The sequence below is a fragment of the Citrus clementina genome, unplaced genomic scaffold, assembly GCF_000493195.1.
Source record: "Citrus clementina cultivar Clemenules unplaced genomic scaffold, Citrus_clementina_v1.0 scaffold_6, whole genome shotgun sequence".
NCBI classification, from domain to species: domain Eukaryota; kingdom Viridiplantae; phylum Streptophyta; class Magnoliopsida; order Sapindales; family Rutaceae; genus Citrus; species Citrus x clementina.
The window spans coordinates 24,393,780-24,414,542 of NW_006262139.1; the positions used below are offsets into that span (position 1 = coordinate 24,393,780).

A 20,763-nucleotide genomic window follows, 5' to 3' on the forward strand; every position below is an offset into this window, starting at 1 on the left:
AAACCCTGCAGTTAAAAGAGAATTTTCAGCGACAAAGTTTACGCAAATCTTTGTGAGACATCATTGTCATTTACAATTTCACACTCAGTTGCCAAGAAAGAAACACACACTACACTAAAAGTGAAAAGTAACATCTTGAAGAAAGCCTGTTCACTGCAAAAGAATAAAGTACTTGGCCACGTTTTCTTTCTTTTTTCTAGTGAAAAGCAAAGCACTTCGTATGACCAAGCACCACTAGGAAACAATTGAAGTAACCAGAATCCAATACAATGAAGAGAAAATTCACAAAAGAAAATATCAAAATGAAAGCGACATCACATTTTATCATTGACGGATGCATCCACAATTCTCCACAACTGTAAAACTTTACTATGAGTTGTCTAGTGTCGAATTTCATCTTTTTCTAAAGGTCATTTGCAGATAAAGTTTAAGAGAATAACTGGGTGAGTTCAGGAGTTGTTTTGCTAAGGGAAACATATGGAAAGAGCTTAAGACCCACCATTTGAAGGACCACAGTGAGGAAAGACAAAATCACAACAAAAGTGGCTTCAATTTTTGGTCTCTTTTGGGAAGTAAAGGAAAGCATGTTTCATCTTTCAAGCGGATTGCCAATTCTTACAAGCAAGCAAACTAAAGAATCAAATAATCACAGACAATGTTGATTCAGAAAAGGATAAAATCTTGAAAGGAGATAAGATTTCATTAAGAACATGAGAATACACAGCAAAAATTTAATTAAAACCTCAAGAATAATCAGTACATTTTCGCAGCCAAAGTTCACTAGAAAAATTCAAAATCTAAGAAAGGGCCTGAAGACCTATCTGAGTCTGTAGCTCCTTTGTCATTTTGAGGTATGGTTGTCTTCTGTTTGTGATTTATAAATGAGAGATCAACCGGTTTTGGAATTTCTGGAGGGTGAGTGCTGCGAATCAATGCCCAGTTAACACTTTCAAAGAAAGGATGCTGTTTAATCTCTGTGGCACCTCTTTTGAACCCTAATCTCTTTTGTGGGTCCTTAACAAGGAGACCCCGGATTAAATCCTTAGCAGCAAAACTGATTGAAGATCCCTCTGGAAATTTTAGGGGCTGACCTACAACATTGAATAATGTCTCCCTGTTTCCATTACCTTTAAATGGTGTTCTTCCAAGCAGTAATTCATAAAAGAAAATACCAAATGTCCACCAATCAACAGCACTTCCATGGCCATCTCCTCTTATTATCTCAGGAGCTAAGTATTCATGGGTCCCAACAAATGACATGGAGCGGGCACTAGTTGGTTCTGCGATAAGTACGGGAAGAGAATCCGAATTTGTGAGACTTGTTTTTTCACTTTTCACCTTTGTTGTCTTGGAGTTGAGGAAACGAGGCTTAAAGCAAGATGGTTGTAAGCAAGAAGGCTCCACACAAACAGGTAATTTGCAGGCTGGATCTATGCATGATGGCTGAATACAGTAAGAAGATATTCTGCAAGCTGGGTCATCGCTGGACTGAACAAGTTTAGGACTTACAAAACATCTTAATGATAAATCAAAGTCAGAGAGCATTATGTGACCATCCTCCCTCACCAACACGTTTTCAGGCTTTAAATCCCTGTAAACCACACCCATCATGTGCAGATACTCAAGTGCAAGAAGCACTTCAGAAGCATAAAACCTGCAAAAATTATCACAAATTAATCATAACTTTGAATGTTGAAATGTTTACTGATGGAATTAGAGCAATACTCACCAGGCAGTGTGAATCAATTGGGAGAAACCAAAAAAAAAGAAAACAACATCCACAACAGTGTAAGTGCTATACTAGATTATTACTAATCTTCTTAATGCCTTCAGCCATAGGCTACACTGTTAATTTCCTACCAAAAAACCTTATGTGACTGGAAAAGAGAAACCAAAAACTGATGATTTCGGTAAATTTACAAAGCCCGGCTTGAAGAGGTGCACCAACCGGACTGTTAGATGGATACTAGAACATTTCTGTTCAAGTGTAAGATAGATTTTCTTGTACCAACAAAACTAGACCATTCATTTTCATCAAGTAAAGATTTGCAAATTGCAAAATTATCCTAAATTAACACTCATATTTCTCGCTAACAAATGTAAATCAAATTGACGAACAGATCAAGTTCAAAAAAAAAAAAAAAGAGCAACTTCAAACTCGGGTACCAAGAACTGACCTTGTTGCTTGTTCCGAAAAATGCTTGCCGGGCTGGCGCTGCCGGAGAGTATGAAGGTCTCCACCGCTACAAAACTCCATCAACAAGCAAGAAAACTTGTCAGTCTCAAAATGTGAGTAAAGGGTAGGCAAAAATGGATGATCCAACAAGCTTAAAATCTCTCTCTCAGTTTGTGCTCTCATCAACTTCTTCCTCCCAGCTAACATACCTTTATCCATCACTTTCATAGCAAACAAACAACCCATGTCTCTCAATTCAGCCAAGTATACGCTCCCTATATCACCACAACCAAGTTTCTTCAAAAGCCTAAAATGTCCCAACCCCAAGTCCCCATCTTTACTTTTCACACATTGCACTGCATCCCATTTCATGCCATTGCCTTTGTGAGGTTTCGAAAGGCAAGCACTCCTAAAACTAGCCTCATTTGCGTCACCAGTACTTAAACTACTCTTTCCACTCTCTTCTTCACTATGAGCAAGACAATCAACACCCTTTTTGGCTTCAATAGTGGCATTGCTCAAGTTACTACTGACACTAGTATCAGACCCAGAAACAGTACTACTGCTACAAAAACTTACGCTATGCATGCTGATACTAGTTACAGACTCAGTGTCATAATTTGTAGCTCTATTGAGTTGCTTATTCATGCTTAAGACACTATGGTGCGACTGTTTGATGAAATGCCTAAAAGAAGGAAAACTTTTTTTTTTTTTTTTTTGGGTTAAGAATTGAGGAGGTCAAGGTTGATATGACCGAGGTGGTCAAAGTGAGCGAGGGAGACGCGGGCTTATAACACAAGGAGGGTTAAAACGGCATTCAAATTTGAAATGTGAGTTGTGTTTGGGGTCATTTTTTTATTTCTCTCTCATTGTGTACAGTGTCCAAGAATGTGTTACAGCTTGGAGACAAAACAAAGCACAGGCCACACAGAGAAAGAGAGAGAGAGAGAGGAAGAGAGAAGACCCAATTCACGAGGAAGACAGAAGCCATTCAGATTTTCTAAACAAAGATTATATAAAACAAACAAAACACTAACCAATACCGTTACTCTGGTTTTTAGAAGGATAAGATAATACGGTGTTTCAAAATTCTCATGTGAGGATTCCTGCTCTTGCGTGCCTTTTATTGGCAACGTTAGCAACTCTATATGTACAAAGACCATTTTGGACAATCACACCCTTTAAGTAAAATAGTATTTACTGTGGACTGTGATAGACATGTACGGTCGGCCAACCTGCTATCTCACTGAGGATAATATTGTCTAAAATGTTCTAATTTCGCTACTAAATTCGGCCTAACTGTTTGAAATTTGATGCCTAAGCCTTGGTTTCATCTTATAATACATTAAATATTAGTTTCGTATCAGTACATGAATCAATAGAATTTATGTGTATACACTTAAAAGATGAAGCCCTCTGATACTGCTGCTGGTATGCTTGGCAGAAATTACATAACACAGAGACCCACTTGGGGCAGGGCTGCCATAGTCATATTTATTCACAGTATGAGCTGACCATGTTTTTCAGAAAACAATTATATAATATTTCATTTTACTACTTATGCACAATTGATAGATATATGATGCTTCAATGATGAAATGCCAAACCTTGTTTAAGTTAATTTAAAAAAAGAAACACTGAGCCACTTGGGCTTGTAGCCCAGTGGTGGATCATTGCCCTCAAAGTTAAGCATGACTATGAGGGCAATGGTTCGAGTCCGCACGGACTCAACCTCCCTCAATTAAATATAATTGTGTGGAGATTTCTTATAACGTCTTTCTCCCTTGCGAAATGTGAGTGGAGTAGAGACATCCCTCCTCCGTGAGGGGTATTTGGATGGGCATGTGCTTCATAGAATAAAAATGTAATAATATAAGTCCCATGTATATATATCTGATTGTAAATATCATTCCTTGCGAAATGCGAGTGGAGTAGAGACATCCCTCCTCCGTGAGGGGTATTTGGATGGGCATGTGCTTCATAGAATAAAAATGTAATAATATAAGTCCCATGTATATATATATCTGATTGTAAATATCAGTGTAATGACCTGCTGTCATAGTAGTTGTATATATCTCTGTGTAATACAGTAACCTGATGATTAATCAGTTTCAAAAAAAAAAAAAAAGGCCAGCTAATGTTTTACATTTGGCTGTAAGTGCTTATTTCCCCTTCCCACAAAGCAATTCCACATTGTCCATTGTTTAAACTTGTATGCAAATTTCAGGTGAGTTTCTTCATTTTTCTTCCGAGAGAGGATAATGATGATTAGCATATAATCCTGGCATTTACTTTTCTCCAAAGATTGCCCACATCAAACCTTGAAGTGCAATCAAAGAAGAGACAACACTTAAAATCTTTACTTCCAATTATATATATACTTTCTAAATATTCACCCCTTTCACCCAATTGCACTCAGAGTCACAAGTCGCCATGAAGTTGCGTGCTGCTTTCTTTCTTTGCCTGCTTTGGCATTTTATGCTATCTGGTAAGTTTATTGTATAGTTTTTTTTTTTTCTTTTTTTAAGGATTACTACTATATGGTTTTAATTAAATGTTATTTTGTTCAGGGCAAGTACAATCACATGATGTCAAATTTTTCTTTATTTAAGGATTAGTACTATATGGTTTTAATTAAATGTGATTTTGTTCAGGGCAAGTACAATCACGTGATGCCACATTTTATGTGCACAACAAATGCCCCTTTCCGATATGGCCAGCAACTGCTCCTAATACCGGCCATCCGGTGATAGCCGATGGCGGCTTCTACCTCCCCTCCGGAGAGACTGAAATCATCTCTGCCCCATGGTCCTGGAGCGGTCGAATTTGGGCAAGAACAGGCTGCAATTTTGCCCCCAATTGGAAACCAGCATGTGAAACGGGTGACTGTGATGGAAGACTAGCGTGTAGTGGCCTAATAGGCACACCACCTGCCACATTAGTTGAAATTACACTGGCAGCAGACAAAAACAAGCCAAGTTTTTATGATGTGAGCTTAGTTGACGGCTATAACCTTCACGTAATGGTCACAACAAGGCAAATATCAACAAAATGTACAATCAACGGATGCCGAAAAAACATGAATATTTTCTGCCCACCAGAACTGCAGGTTTTGAACGAAAATAGACAAGTCGTGGCTTGCAAAAGTGCATGCTTGGCCTTCAATCTTGACTCATTTTGTTGCAGAAATGAGTTTGGTACTCCCGACAAATGCAAGCCTAGCTTGTACTCAAAGATATTTAAGGATGCTTGTCCTGCTTATTATAGCTACGCGTATGACATGCCTGCACCTTTGGTAAGTTGTGCTTCAAGAGAATTTGTGATCACATTTTGTCCTTCTGGATGGGGTGAAGGTGACAGCGAAAGTGAAAATATTGCCTCTACTTCCATATAGTGTGTGTGTGTGTGTGTGTGTGTGTCTGTCTGTTTTTTTTTTTTTTTTTTTTTTTTAAGTGTATAATTTGCTGTCATTTCTTATTTGATGCTTAAAGCTTAGTTCTTATCCTAATAAATTTGTACTTGGAAATTGTAAGTTCTATTGTTATTAAGCTTAGTTTCCACCTACATGTATAAATTACCTCTCATTTCTGAGAAATTGTAGAATACATTATAGCTTTCTAAGTAAACTTAATACCGATTTTTTTTTTTTTTAATAAAAAAAAATCAACAACGTTGCTGAAAAAGCACCTCACTGATATCCTGACTGATTACAAACCATTTTCAAATGGCGGGGAAGGGTGAACTGAGAGCTTTCTCAGGTCACACTCGGCCCATTTGACAATATTGGGCTTCAACAGCCCAACATTGAAATCCATTGCCAAGAGGCTTATCCGAGTATCGGAACTAGGGTTTTTCAGACACATAAATCCCGATTGCTGTCTATATATCAAGAAAAATCATCATCAACGGCACGACGACAGTCTCTTTCTAATTCTTTCATTCGAAATCTAACGCCTATACCCGAAATTTCCTCTCTACTATTATCCGCTTTGTTTTTTTTTTTTCCTTTTCCAATTTTATTGAAATCATTTGGTCCGTGCTTCTTTCTGATTTAACCGTGACCGATGATCTTATATTAAACTTTTATTTTTTGGTATTATTATTATTATTTTTTATGTTCTTTTTTGGAGGTGAATAAATAAAGTGATGGCTCTATGATTAAATGCCTAATTACGGGCAAAATACGCTATTCCGATGCCAAATATGAGCAGAAACTTTCGTTGAATGAGGGCTTTTACTTTATTTGGTCTCTATCATTTTTATTTTATTTTATTTTATGTTTTTGGTTTCATTTCGTTTTCTCTTCCATGGCTGTGAATTTATCTTGCAGAAAATTTCACTCAAATTCAAATTCAATGTCGAGGAATTCCTGGACATAAAACTTGATATTATATCCTTAAAATTAAATCATACTGATAGCTCCAAATTTGTAATTCAATCTGCAGGCAATCTCTATTTCATTAAACAAATCAGCTGATTTATACTAATATGATATTTAATGTATAAAACCAAGGCAAAAATACCCAGTAAGTTGTGGTCTGTAACGACAAAAAGCAATTGAAAAGTTGTAAATTGATTAGACTGAATTGCATTTAAAACAAAAATTGGCCAGGAAAAAAAGTTGCAAATTTGACATGTATTTGAAGTTGAGGTCTTGATTGAGCATTTAATTTGTCAAGAAATTGGGTGCACGAAGTAGAGAATCGATGCATGGTTGGCTCTGCGTTGAGTCCACCATCTGAAATGGTAATCAATTTCCAGAGTTAAAGGAGGTAATTTTTCTCTTAATTATTGGTTTTTCATTTCTGGATATGAGGTGACTTTTATTGGTTAATGTTGATTATTGCCATTGGCTTGAAAATGATACAACCAAAAATTGTTTCTAAGACACTTCAGTACTGTACTTGACATATTTTGGGAGTAGAAAGATGAAATTTTCCAGTGAGATTCAGGGCTTTCTTGGAAGATTGATATCAAGAAAACAGGCTTATTGGAATCTGTCCTCATGTTTTGAACGGAACGCGCTGCTACAACCTAAAATCCTGTCATTTTTATGTTCCCATTTGGACATCAGTCTCACAACAGGTGCAGGCGCAGTTCCATTTACTACTGTTTTTATTTTTTATAAATAATATCGATTCTGGTATTCTGATTAATGCGGTACATTGCATCACCAGTCTACTTGTATGGGCTGACTTTTCAAGTTTGCGTTAGGTCAAGTTATTGAAGCTTCAATTGATAACATTATTATGTTATGTTATTGAAATCCATCAAAGAAGTAGCATTTTATGAAAAAAGTTTTCTGAACTGGGTTTGTCCAGTTCCTCAATTTTCAGAAACACCAAGAACTAATCCTATGAGTTGCAATTTCATCTTGTCGGTGGCTCTTCTGTTTGCGTAACTCAAGTTTATTTATTTATTTTTTATCTTTTAATTGTTTCTGAGGGTTAACTCGTCTTTCTCATGGAGTCCTGGTCCCATTTGGGCATCAGTCTTACAGCATCTGCTGGTGCAATCCCCTCTACTGTTTTTATGTTTATATAGGACAAACATCTCCCGTCATCCCATTTTCTATTGTTTAGTTTCTCACTCCACATCCAACGGCTGATGCTGCAGTCTGTAGCTTACAGATTCTGTAAGCTAGTCAAGTCCGTTTATATAATATGAAATTTTGGTAGTGTGATTAATTAATGCAAAAACATTGCATCACATGTCTATTTGTTGGAGCTAGCTTTGAAGAGACTTTTCGTGTGTGTGGGATCAAGTCAGTGGAGATCTTTCTCCCCCTTTTTTTTTTTTTTTTTTTTTTTTGTGGTTGTAAATTCTCTGAACTGGGTTTGCTCAGTTTCTGACTGATTAGAAACTGCAGGAACTATTCTCATGAGTTGCATTTTCTCAGTTTTTTATTTTTTTATTTTCATTTTCTAATTGTTTCTGAGAATTGACTGCTGCTAGTTGTATTATTTTGTTTTTGTATTTACAACATAACTTTCAGTGGACCTAAAAGTAATTGTCCAAGAACACCTACTTGTTCGACAAGCAACTTAACAAGGACATCTAACCTTTGCTAAATAGGAAAGGAATGGAGGTGGAAAAAAAGTTTTAAGGTTTTTGCCGTCCGATTACAACCTTTCAATGTTATGGCATGCCGCTTGACCATTCGTCATCAGCAACAGGTTAAAAAAAAAAGAATCAACATTGACTTTGATTTTTTCTCTTCTTCTTAGCTAACTCCTATTTAACTATATTAGAAGCCACCCAGAAACTTACCATGCAATGATGTGTAGCCTTGTATCTTAATCAGCAAGGCACAACCTAGTGCAGTCCTGTCTATCTCCACAATATATTATAGAATGGATCAGTTTTAGCGGATCTAATGTTTGTGTATGCTATTTTCAAAGCACACTTCCCATATTGCCTTTGGGGCTATGTAGAAAGATGTAGCCACACATTGGCGCCACATATGTATCATTACATTGAAATTACATTTGATGAATTTTCAGGTGAGCGACTCAATCATAGTGAAGTCTTCTCTGCCATACAGAACTATCTTAGTATCAAAGCCTCTAAGCATGCTGCAAGGTTTAAAATGAAACTAATTTGTTTATAAGACTTGAGAGTCAAACCGGCTAAGCAAGAATATTTTTTTAATTATTATTATTAACAATTATTGTTAATAATAATAATAATAATAATAATAATAATAATCAAAATACAAAATAATAATTATGGCAATAATTAATTAAGAATATTTTAGTAATTTTTAATAATTTAACTCATTTTGATTTCGACTCCAATATAAAATAAGAGTAATGATATAATCACAAATTATTGTACAAACTTATTTTGTACAGACTGATATGACATAACAAAATTAGTTAAATTAAATATATCGTGGCCCACATGATTTATTTTCATTATTTTGTATTTTCATTCAACCAATGAATTGATACCACATTAGTTTATACAAAATAAATTTGTACAAGAGTTTGTGACTGTATCATCACTCATAAAATAAATACATCAATAAGAAAAAAGTTCATTTTAATTTTAAACAACTTATTCTACTTTTAATTTTTTTTATTTCAATTTCAATCTATTTTAATTTGTTTAGTAAACGTACATAAAACGGTACGACTGACTAATTAAAATAGTGGTCATGTGGGTCTTATTTAAGAAATTACTAATATATTTTTTTATATAATTATTTTGTAATATTAAAGAGAAAACATATAAGAAGTTGTTATCTTACATAATCACATAAGATACATAATTCTTCTACAATCGTTGGATAAAAATTTAATAATTATTAAAATATAAAATAATTAAATTATTTATTTTCATAATTATTAATTTTTCATCCAACCAAAGGCTGTGAAAAAATAATGTATCATACATAATCAATACGATAACAAAAGCCGCCAACGTAAGATAACAAAAGCCCGTTTTTATTGGTTAGAGAGTTTTCTGCCAACGTAACTGGCACTAGGCTATTAGCAAAGGAAAATGCTATTTCCCCCGAATCGCGCCCCAACTCAAGCCCCGAATTGAAACTCACCGTTTTGATTAAAATGAAAACGCGCCGTTTCACAACAAAGCTAAAAACGATTCGTTTTACTTGTCAAATATTTCCCCATCCCTTCATCCTTTTACCTTCACTTCACCGTTTCCCTTCCTTATCTCTTTTCCATGTGAGTTTGCTCACTTCAAGCTAAAATCATCATCTTCTTCAAAGATGCCAAGATCCTTGCTTCTCTGCAAAAAACCCTCCTCCCTCCCTCTCTCTCATTCACAAGTCTCTTTGATGAACCGGCAACTGTAAGCTTCTGCAACGGTCAGATTATCTTCATGACCAAAATCACTTGCAACCTCCAAATTGGATTTGGGAGGAAAACGTGGCGGAGCAGGGGAATCATTACCAAGCCTTGATATTTATAGAAAGTAAACAATGAGCACAGCTTCCGTTGATGAGCACAGCTTTCTTCTTTACTCCATTAAATTTTAAAAGTACCCTCTTATCTATATATTTTTTTTCACCATTTACTTCTAAATTTTCTTGTATTATTTCGTAATTATTTTTTTCTTTTTAAATAATTTTATCAACACATTTAGATGCAAGTCTATCATCCATTTTTTTTTTTTTTGGGGGGAAAAAATTGATAGTTTGTTATATAAGTGTCTATTAGAGGCTTTTTTATTAGATAAGTAAATTTTTAAAATTCAATGTTTTAGAGTAAAAAAAAGAAATAAAAAAATATCAAGACTAACATCGTGTTGCACTGCTCATCAAATCGCTATCGTGAGATGAAAGGAGGGTTTACGATATCTAGCACAGCTTGGTAATGATTCTCCTTGATATTTATAGAAAGTAAACAATGAGGCCCCTCTGATGTCGAAATTATCGTAAACAACGGTTGCTCACCCCATGGGAAAATGAAACTTTTCGTTTTGAAATTGTATTGCAGAAAGAGTGTTTCAGTAACGGCTCTGTGCTTTTCGTTTGTTTCTATCAGAAGGCGGCCCCAGCTGCTGAAACTCTGTTTTTTGCGTAGTTTAACTTTAGCAAGAGGAAGGAAGATAGTGATGAGGGACTCAAACGGCGTCGTTTTGATGCTAATGAAATAAAAAAAAAAAAAACACACACGAAACGACGTCGTTTGCATTAGTTTCGGGGTTTGACCCGGGGTAAATAGCAGAACTCATTAGCAAAAGCATTACGTGGAGGTCAAAGATGAAAGCTAATATGTACAATGGAGTCGGTGACAGAGATAAAACACAGACGGCAGAAATGACAAATACTTTTCTTTTAAGTAATCTGTAGATTTCGTCTTATAAAAAAATAATTTTTAAACTACTATCAAATCATTATAAATTTTAATTTAACTCATTTTTATTTTAAAAAAATAATGGTGAACTGATGAAAAATCTTTTATAGGCTTTTCAAATTTGAGAGAGAGTTGATATTTACGTGAAAAATGTTTTAAAGAATGTAATTTTACAAGAGTAATTAAATTTTCTTTTTTTAAATTAAAGAAAGACCGACCTCGACTCTTAAGTCTCTCCGGAAGCCACTCGGAAGAAAGCAATTAGGCAATGGTGGGGATAGCTTCATGGCCGTGATCAGCAAGCCAAAACACAATATATAAGACCCTTCTCTACACTAACCTCACAGATTTTATATACTAGTTTTGTCTGAAATAGCTAGAGAGTAACGTAACAAAATGGTGACTACTGGAGAATTGTGGGCGACTCTAGGCTCAGTTATGGCGAGTGTCATGTTTGTATCAGCTATATTCAAGCAATACTTTCCATATCAACTTTGGGGCTATGTTGAAAAATATAGTCAAAAATTGTTTCGGATTCTGTATCCTTACATAGAAATTACGTTTCATGAATTCTCCGGTGATCGTCTCAAGCGCAGCGAAGCCTTCTCCGCCATACAAAACTATCTCAGCACCACTGCCTCTTTGCATGCTACAAGGTTTAAGGCTGATGTTGTCAAAGACAGACAGTCTATAGTCCTTAGCATGGATGATAGGCAGGAGGTCACAGATGAGTTTAAAGGGATCAAAGTTTGGTGGGTGTTGCGTAAGAATATTCCTAAGACTCAGTCGTTTTCATTTTATCCAGCGACGGATGAGAAGAGGTATTACAGGCTCACGTTCCATAAGAGTCACCGGGAACTCATCACCGGGCCCTATGTTAACCATGTGTTGGCTGGAGGAAAGGCTATCACCGTGAGGAACCGGCAGCGGAAGCTGTACAGCAACAATCCTAGCAAGAATTGGCATTTCTGGAGATCAACAAAGTGGAGCCATGTCTTTTTTGAGCATCCTGCCACATTTGACACGTTGGCAATGGAGACAAAGAAGAAGGAAGAGATCAAGAAGGACCTCAAGAAGTTCAGCGAGGGGAAAGAGTACTATGAGAAAATTGGGAAGGCTTGGAAGAGAGGCTATCTCCTTTATGGTCCTCCTGGAACTGGCAAATCCACCATGATTGCTGCCATGGCTAATTTTTTGAACTATGATGTCTATGATCTTGAGCTTACCACAGTCCAGGATAACTCGGAGCTGAGGTCTCTTTTGATTGACACCTCAAGTAAGTCGATCCTAGTTATAGAGGATATTGATTGCTCTCTTGATCTCACCGGCCAACGCGAGAAGAAAAAGGAGAAAGACGAGGACAAGGAGGAGAAGAATCCAATTGAAAAGAAGGAAAAAGAAGATGGTGAGAGCAAGAAAAGCAAGGTTACATTATCCGGGCTTCTGAATTTCATTGATGGCCTTTGGTCAGCTTGTGGGGCAGAAAGGATTATTGTGTTCACTACAAACTACGTGGACAAGCTTGATCCTGCGTTGATCAGGAGAGGAAGGATGGATAAGCACATTGAAATGTCCTATTGTTGCTTTGAAGCATTCAAGATGCTAGCCAAGAACTATTTAGATATTGATTCACATGAACTGTATGCAGAGATTGAAATTATGCTGGCTGAAACCAACATGACTCCTGCTGATGTTGCGGAGAATTTGATGCCCAAGTGCGATGAGGATGACACAGAGACTTGTGTGAAGAATTTGATTGAAGCTCTCAAGGCGGCGAAGGAGGAGGCAATCAAGAAGGCTGAAGAAGAAGCACGGTTGAAAGCAGAGGAGGCGACAAAGAAGGCTGAGGAAGAAGTGCGGTCCAAGGCAGAGAAAGAAGAGAAGGAAAAGCATGCAAAAGAAAATGAAACTTCATCTTCTTCTGCGAAAGAAAATGGGTCCATTGCTAATGGTAATGAGAATACAAGCAACTGAGGATCCAGGACTTGCATATGAACTATCAGCTTTATAATTTATTCACACTCCTGTGCTGAATGTTTACGTGTATTGTATCATTTCGGTTTGTAGAATAATTGTTTGCTGCATTGTGGTCATTATTAGTAGTGAAAGCTGGAGTTGGCATGCAGCTTTTAGACTGGATTTGTGTAAAAAGCTCTGAATTCTTCGGTTATAAAGTCCAATAAAGACTGTGATAAACACTGAAGAAGGACAACTTTAAGTCATGTGAGAAGCGTATTAGTGTTTTGGTGGTGTAAATTAGTACAAAATTTGTATGATCACTATTTTAAGCAAAAATGGTCCATCTGGTTTCATCTTCATTAGTACCCAAGTAAAGATGTTTAAAATCAGCGAACAAAAATGATGCCAGTATCAAATTTCAAATGAATACAAGGCTGAAGAGAAATCTTATTAAAATTTTGAACTAATAATGTAATTTTTAATTATCGATGAATGAAAATGGGAATGGGGTTGACAGTGTGTTGAGGTTAAAAGAAAAAGTATAAGGGTGTATCTAGCAATGGATGGACCTGTCTATGGTACAGATTCTGTAACAAACATCTCCCGTCATCCCACCATCCGATTGTCTATTGTTTAGTTTCTCACTCCACATCCAACCACATCCAACGGCTGATGCTGCAGTCTGTAGCTTACAGATTCTGTAAGCTAGTCAAGTCCGCAATGGATTGAGGCAATCTGCCAAAAACGTTCTAACTTTATTAGAATTTCTGCCCGGCCATAATTCTATAGCCATTCCGAACCACAGAGTGATAGTCCCTATTCCCAAAAAAAATACACTAATGAAATTGAAGTAGTGACCTACCAAGTCAAAATAAGCTTATAAAATTAACCACATATTAAAAATATTAAATGAAATAAACGCTATTGGCACTTGATAGAAATGATGCTTAGCTATGCTGAGATGAAGGTCTCATCTGACCATGGTATATGATTATGGCAAATGGTGGCCGCCTCATTCGTCATATTGTCTTTCTCTCTCTAAGCAGGAAACAAATATCTTTTGATGTTGCATTTGTAGTTCAATAAAACTTGATATTATAGCCTTAAAATTAAATCATATTGAGAGTTCCAAATTTGTAATTCAATTTGCAGGCAATCTCTATTTCATTAAACAAATCAGCTGATTTATACTAGTATGATATTTAATGTATAAAACCAAAACAAAAATACCCAGTAAGTTGATGGTCTGTAACGACAAAAAGCAATTGAAAAGTTGTAAATTGATAAGACTGAATTGCATTTAAAACATAAATTGGCCTGGAAAAAAATTGCAAATTTGACGTGTATTTGAAGTTGAGGTCTTTTTTTTTTTATATTAATCACGAGGTATCCTGGGGAGGGCCCCAACTGTGGGAGGTACCTTTAAGCCCGTACCACAACCCAGACTAGAAGTCTCTGCTCGAACCGGGAGGCACAAGTTCTCCCAACAAAGGCGACTTCCCTGCGACTCGAACTGGGGAGCAAACCCAATCAAGCCACTTAAGGGGACTCCATTGCCAGTGGAGCCAACACTTTGTTGGTTTGAAGTTGAGGTCTTGATTGAGCATCTAATTGTCAAGAAATTGGGTGCACAAAGTAGAGAATCGATGCATGGTTGGCTCTGCGTTGACTCCACCATCTGAAATGGTAATCAATTTCCAGAGTTAAAGAGGTAATATTTCTCTTAATTATTGGTTTTCCTTTCTGGATATGAGGTAACTTTTATTGGTTAACGTTGGTTATTGGCTTGAAAATGATACAACTAAAAATTGTTTCTAAGACACTTCAGTATTGTACTTGACATATTTTTTAGAGTAGAAAAATGAAATTTGCCAGTGAGATTCAGGGCTTTCTTGGAAGATTGGTATCAAGAAAACAGGCTTGTTGGAATATGTCCTCATTTTTTTGAAGGGAACGCGCTGCTACAACCTACAAACCTGTAATACTCTAAAAATTACCCCTGAAAACATAAGGGTAAAATTGAAATGAAACCTCACATCATTTATTCTTATTAATAAATTTCAAGATAAACAATCATTATTCATACTCTAAGTCTAACGCATGCTAACTTTTAGATTCATCCAAATTGATTCAATTCATTTGTACTGCCACATAACCATATTTTCATCCTCTGCTGTTTTAATTAATCATTGATTGTGGCAGTTGGACCATTTCTAAAATGAAACTAATTTGTTTATAAGACTTAAGAGTCAAGCCTGCTAAGCAAGAACTTTTATTATTATTATTATTATTATTATTATTATTATTATTATTATTATTATTATTAAAAATAATCGAATACAAATTAATAATTATGACAATAGTTAATTAAGAACGTTTTAGTAATTTTTAATAATTTAACTCATTTTGATCTCAACTCCAATATAAAATAAATACATCAATAAGAAAAGAGTCCATTAATTTTAAACAACTTATTCTACTTTTAATTTTTTATTTCAATTCCAATCTATTTCAATTTGTTTAGTAAACGTACATAAAACAGTACGACTGATTAATTAAAATAGTGGTCATGTGGGCAATATTTATTTTTAAATAATTATTTTGTAATATTAAAGAGGAAACTGTTAGGAGATTGTTATCTTACATAATCATTTAAGATATATGATTCTTACACTGTGGTTGATAAAAATTTAACAGTTGTGAAAATATAATATAATAAAATTATATTATTTTCACGACTATTAGATTTTTATCCAATGACTGTAGAAGAATCATGTATCTCAGGTGATCAGGAAAGATAACAAAAGCCGCCATTTTACCGTTTTTATTGGTCAGAGGGTCAACCCTCTCACATGCTTTTCTGCCAACGTAATTGGCATTTGGCTATTAGCAAAGAGGCAAAAGCATTACGTGGAGGTCAAAGATGATGGCTAATATGTACAATGGAGTTGGTGACAGATAAAAACACAAAGACAGCAGAAAAGACAGTAATATTGTTCTTTTTAAGTAAATTTTAGATTACCTCTAATAAAAAAATAATTTTTAAAATACTATCAAATTATTATAAATTTTAATTTAACTCTTTTTTATTTTAAAAAATAATGGTGAATTAATGAAAAATATTTTATATTCTTTACAAAATTAGGAGCGAGTTGATATTTATGATAACTTGAAAAATGTTTTAAAGAATGTAATTTTACAAGAGTAATTAAATTTTCTTTTTATAAATTAAAGAAAGACCGACCTCGACTCTTAAGTCTCTGCGGAAGCCACTCGGAAGAAAGCAATTAGGCAATGGTGGGGATAGCTTCATGGCCGTGATCAGCAAGCCAAAACACAATATATAAGACCCTTCTCCACACTAACCTTACAGATTTTATATACTAGTTTTGTCTGAAATAGCTAGAGAGTAACGTAGCAAAATGGTGACTACTGGAGAATTGTTGGCGACTCTAGGCTCAGTTATGGCGAGTGTCATGTTTGTATCAGCTATATTCAAGCAATACTTTCCATATCAACTTTGGGGCTATGTTGAAAAATATAGTCAAAAATTGTTTCGGATTCTGTATCCTTACATAGAAATTACGTTTCATGAATTCTCCGGTGATCGTCTCAAGCGCAGCGAAGCCTTCTCTGCCATACAAAACTATCTCAGCACCACTGCCTCTTTGCATGCTACAAGGTTTAAGGCTGATGTTGTCAAAGACAGCCAGTCTATAGTCCTTAGCATGGATGATAGGCAGGAGGTCACAGATGAGTTTAAAGGGATCAAAGTTTGGTGGGTGTTGGGTAAGAATATTCTTAAGACTCAGTCGTTTTCATTTTATCCAGCGACGGATGAGAAGAGGTATTACAGGCTCACGTTCCATAAGAGTCACCGGGAACTCATCACCGGGCCCTATGTTAACCATGTGTTGGCTGGAGGAAAGGCTATCACCGTGAAGAACCGGCAACGGAAGCTGTACAGCAACAATCCTAGCAAGAATTGGTATGGCTGGAGATCAACAAAGTGGAGCCATGTCTTTTTTGAGCATCCTGCTACATTTGATACGTTGGCAATGGAGACAAAGAAGAAGGAAGAGATCAAGAAGGACCTCAAGAAGTTCAGCGAGGGGAAAGAGTACTACGAGAAAATTGGGAAGGCTTGGAAGAGAGGGTATCTCCTTTACGGTCCTCCAGGAACTGGCAAATCAACCATGATTGCTGCTATGGCCAACTACATGAACTATGATGTGTATGATCTTGAACTTACCACAGTGAAAGACAACACAGAGTTGAGGTCTCTTTTGATTGACACCTCAAGTAAGTCGATCCTAGTTATAGAGGATATTGATTGCTCTCTTGATCTCACCGGCCAACGCGAGAAGAAAAAGGAGAAAGACGGGGACGAGGAGGAGAAGAATCCAATTGAAAAGAAGGAAAAAGAAGATGGTGAGAGCAAGAAAAGCAAGGTTACATTATCCGGGCTTCTGAATTTCATCGACGGCCTTTGGTCAGCTTGTGGGGGAGAAAGGATAATTGTGTTCACTACAAATTACGTGGACAAGCTTGATCCTGCGTTGATTAGGAGAGGAAGGATGGATAAGCACATTGAAATGTCCTATTGTTGCTTTGAAGCATTCAAGATGCTAGCCAAGAACTATTTAGATATTGATTCACATGAACTGTATGCAGAGATTGAAATTATGCTGGCTGAAACCAACATGACACCTGCTGATGTAGCGGAGAATTTGATGCCCAAGTGCGATGAGGATGACACAGAGACTTGTTTGAAGAATTTGATTGAAGCTCTCAAGGCGGCGAAGGAGGAGGCAATCAAGAAGGCTGAAGAAGAAGCACGATTGAAAGCAGAGGAGGGGACAAAGAAGGCTGAGGAAGAAGTGCGGTCCAAGGCTAAGAAAGAAGAGAAGGAAAAGCATGCAAAAGAAAATGAAACTTCATCTTCTTCTGCGAAAGAAAATGAAACTTCATCTTCTTCTGCGAAAGAAAATGGGTCCATTGCTAATGGTAATGAGAATACAAGCAACTGAGGATCCAGGACTTGCATATGAACTATCAGCTTTATAATTTATTCACACTCCTGTGCTGAATGTTTACGTGTATTGTATCATTTCAGTTTGTAGAATAATTGTTTGCCGCATTTGTGGTCATTATTAGTAGTGAAAGCTGGGGGTGGCATGCAGCTTTTAGACTGGATTTGTGTAAAAAGCTCTGAATTCTTCGGTTATAAGTCCAATAAAGACTGTGATAAACACTGAAGAAGGACAACTTTAAGTCATGTGAGAAGCGTATTAGTGTTTTGGGGGTGTAAATTAGTACAAAATTTGTATGATCACTATTTTAAGCAAAAATGGTCCATCTGGTTTCATCTTCATTAGTACCCAAGTAAAGATGTTTAATATCAGCGAACAAAAATGGTGCCACTATCAAATTTCAAATGAATACAAGGCTGAAGAAAAATCTTATCAAAATTTTGAACTAATAATGTATTTTTTAATTATCGATGATTGAAAATCGGAATGGGGTTGACAATTTGTTGAGGTTAAAAGAAAAAGTATAAGGGTGTATCTAGCAATTGGATTGGGGTAATCTGCGAAAAAAGTTCTAACTTCATTAGAATTTCTGCCCGGCCAAGATTCTATAGCCATTCCGAACCGCAGTGTGATAGTCCCTCCATATTCACCATTTCTCTCTTTCAAGTATCAACTTATTCAACAGAATCGAAACATCAAGTTTGTGAAATTCAAAGAAACCTTGTATAGCAAGAGGGGCTGAGAAAACTGACTCTGTAAATTTCTAAGAAAAGGAATGAGAGTGATACAAGAAAGCTTCTCCATCACGTGAATGGAAACAATTTCGTTAATGGAATCTTGGCTCAGGTTTTTAAGAACCCCTGCAAACAATCCATCTTCATTCAGCCCATTGTCGCTTTCCCCCATCAGGTTCAATGAATAAAATTTCAGCTTTTTTTTTAAAAAAAAATTCTGTTTTTGTTTTATTTTCTGAGGAATCTTAACACGTTTATTTTTTGCCTCCGTTTATTTTCTGCCTCACATTAGAAACATGAAATTTTCATCATTTCATGCATGATGGGGTAGTTTTAATTTAATGACTTATGAATGAATCCTCTTTAATGAAACAAAAATAAAAAATAAAAAAGACTTAAAAAAATAGCTTACCATTTGTAGGTTTCTGCAATAAATTGGCTTGCCAATAGCACAAAATTTCAATAGCTTTTGATTTAACAAAGAGAGTGTTTGTGTTATGATGGGAGAGACATGGGGCAGTCTAGGCTCAACTCTAGCAACTTTAATGTTTGTGTTTGCAATGTTCAAGCAGCACATCCCTAGACAAGCTTGGTACTTTCTTGAAAAACATTGTCACAAATTGGTTAGTTTGTTCAATCCTTATCTTGAAATTACATTCTATGAATTCTCCATTAACAATTTCCTGCGCAACAAGGCCTATTCTGAGATACAATCTTACCTCAGTGGCAGGGAAGAGACCTCTCTTCATGCCTCACGGTTTAAAGCTGATGTTATTAAAGATAGCCGGCGTATAGCCCTTAGCATGGAGGATTATGAGGAGGTTTCTGATGAGTACAAGGGTGTCAGAGTTTGGTGGGTGCTGGGGAAGAAAGTTCCACGTACACCTGTGGTTTCTTTTTACCCGGGGAGTTATGATGAGAGGGATTACACACTTACATTTCATAAGAGGTACCGGGAGCTTATCACTGGGGATTATGTGAATCAAGTTTTGGAAGAAGGAAAGGCCATTGCCGTGACAAACCGGCAAAGGAAGCTGTACAAGAACGTGCCTAGCCGAGCTTGGTATGAAAATACGTGGAGTCATGTTTACTTTGAGCATCCTGCTACTTTTGATACTTTGGCCATGGCATCAAAGAAGAAAGAAGCGATCAAGAAAGATTTGATTAAGTTCACTGAGGGGAAAGAGTATTATGCGAAAATTGGGAAAGCTTGGAACAGGGGTTACCTTCTGTTTGGTCCTCCGGGGACAGGGAAATCGACTATGATTGCTGCTATGGCTAATTGTCTGAACTATGATGTGTATGATCTTGAGCTTACGAGTGTGGAGAATAACAATGAGTTGAGGTCTCTTTTGGTCGATATTTCGAGCAAGTCTATTATTGTTATAGAGGATATTTATTGCTCGCTTGATCTTTCGGGCAAACGCAAAGAAAATGAGGAGGAAGAGGAGGTAAAAGAAGAGAAGAATTCAGTGAAAAATGTGGGACAGAGAAGGAAGAAGAAAAGCAATGTAACATTATCAGGGCTTTTGAATTGCATTGATGGTCTTTGGTCTACTTGTGGGGGAGAAAGGATTATTGTGTTCACTACAAATCACGTTGATAAACTTGATCCTGCTTTGATAAGGAGAGGGAGAATGGATAAGCACATTGAAATGCCCTATTGTTGCTTTGAAGCATTCAAGGTGCTAGCCAAGAACTACTTGGAAATTGAGTCGCATGAGTTGTTCCATGAAATTGGCAGCTTGTTGGGTGAAACCTATATTACTCCTGCTGATGTTGCGGAGAATTTGATGCCGAAATCTGATGAGGATGATGCAGGGACTTGTTTGAAGAATCTGATTGAAGCTCTTAAGGCGGCGAAGGAGAAGGCAAAGAAAAATGCTGGGGAAGAAGCAGAGCTGAAGGCAGAGGAGGCGAATGGATCCATAGCTAAAGGGAACGCAAGCAATTAGCAGTAATTTTCTTCACACGTTTGTTCTGAGTGCTCACATTTATTGTATTATTTTCAGTTTCTAGGATAATTAACTGTTGCT

General features: G+C 36.4%; 5 protein-coding genes and 1 non-coding gene across 6 annotated transcripts; 5 read left to right on the forward strand and 1 right to left on the reverse strand.

Moving 5' to 3' along the window:
* Positions 1 to 676: 676 nt before the first annotated feature.
* LOC18038842 (serine/threonine-protein kinase D6PKL2) lies at positions 677 to 2,848 on the reverse strand. Its single transcript, XM_006430984.2, has 2 exons — positions 2,178 to 2,848; positions 677 to 1,654 (listed from the first exon to the last, which is right to left on the reverse strand). The coding sequence occupies exons 1-2, from the start codon at positions 2,822 to 2,824 to the stop codon at positions 781 to 783; spliced, it is 1,521 nt and encodes a 506-aa protein (XP_006431047.1). The 5' UTR covers positions 2,825 to 2,848; the 3' UTR covers positions 677 to 780.
* Positions 2,849 to 4,596: 1,748 nt separating this feature from the next.
* LOC18038843 (thaumatin-like protein) lies at positions 4,597 to 5,583 on the forward strand. The gene is made up of 2 exons (XM_006430985.2): positions 4,597 to 4,664; positions 4,831 to 5,583. The coding sequence occupies exons 1-2, from the start codon at positions 4,610 to 4,612 to the stop codon at positions 5,568 to 5,570; spliced, it is 795 nt and encodes a 264-aa protein (XP_006431048.1). The 5' UTR covers positions 4,597 to 4,609; the 3' UTR covers positions 5,571 to 5,583.
* Positions 5,584 to 6,324: 741 nt separating this feature from the next.
* Positions 6,325 to 6,409, forward strand: LOC112097527. Its single transcript, XR_002905059.1, has one exon. It is a non-coding gene; the product is annotated as a small nucleolar RNA U54 (small nucleolar RNA).
* Positions 6,410 to 11,280: 4,871 nt separating this feature from the next.
* On the forward strand, positions 11,281 to 13,296 carry LOC18038348 (AAA-ATPase ASD, mitochondrial). The gene has a single exon (XM_006430987.2). The coding sequence runs from the start codon at positions 11,398 to 11,400 to the stop codon at positions 12,973 to 12,975; it is 1,578 nt and encodes a 525-aa protein (XP_006431050.1). The 5' UTR covers positions 11,281 to 11,397; the 3' UTR covers positions 12,976 to 13,296.
* A 2,913-nt stretch (positions 13,297 to 16,209) lies between these two features.
* LOC18038349 (AAA-ATPase ASD, mitochondrial) lies at positions 16,210 to 18,334 on the forward strand. The gene has a single exon (XM_006430988.2). It carries the CDS (start codon positions 16,383 to 16,385, stop codon positions 17,988 to 17,990), a length of 1,608 nt encoding a protein of 535 aa, XP_006431051.1. The 5' UTR covers positions 16,210 to 16,382; the 3' UTR covers positions 17,991 to 18,334.
* Positions 18,335 to 19,219: 885 nt separating this feature from the next.
* LOC18038350 (AAA-ATPase At3g28580) lies at positions 19,220 to 20,718 on the forward strand. The gene has a single exon (XM_006430989.2). It carries the CDS (start codon positions 19,225 to 19,227, stop codon positions 20,680 to 20,682), a length of 1,458 nt encoding a protein of 485 aa, XP_006431052.2. The 5' UTR covers positions 19,220 to 19,224; the 3' UTR covers positions 20,683 to 20,718.
* The last annotated feature ends 45 nt before the right edge of the window (positions 20,719 to 20,763 follow it).

Excerpts from the sequence above, each read along its gene's own strand:
- LOC18038348 (XM_006430987.2), top strand. The coding sequence starts at position 11,398 with ATGGTGACTACTGGAGAATTGTGGGCGACTCTAGGCTCAGTTATGGCG.
- LOC18038350 (XM_006430989.2), top strand. The coding sequence starts at position 19,225 with ATGATGGGAGAGACATGGGGCAGTCTAGGCTCAACTCTAGCAACTTTA.
- LOC18038349 (XM_006430988.2), top strand. The coding sequence starts at position 16,383 with ATGGTGACTACTGGAGAATTGTTGGCGACTCTAGGCTCAGTTATGGCG.
- LOC18038843 (XM_006430985.2), top strand. The coding sequence starts at position 4,610 with ATGAAGTTGCGTGCTGCTTTCTTTCTTTGCCTGCTTTGGCATTTTATG. Across the intron at positions 4,665-4,830 it reads TTGGCATTTTATGCTATCTG|GGCAAGTACAATCACGTGAT; the intron begins GTAAGTTTATTG and ends GATTTTGTTCAG.
- LOC18038842 (XM_006430984.2), bottom strand. The coding sequence starts at position 2,824 with ATGAATAAGCAACTCAATAGAGCTACAAATTATGACACTGAGTCTGTA. Across the intron at positions 1,655-2,177 it reads TTTTCGGAACAAGCAACAAG|GTTTTATGCTTCTGAAGTGC; the intron begins GTCAGTTCTTGG and ends TAATTTTTGCAG.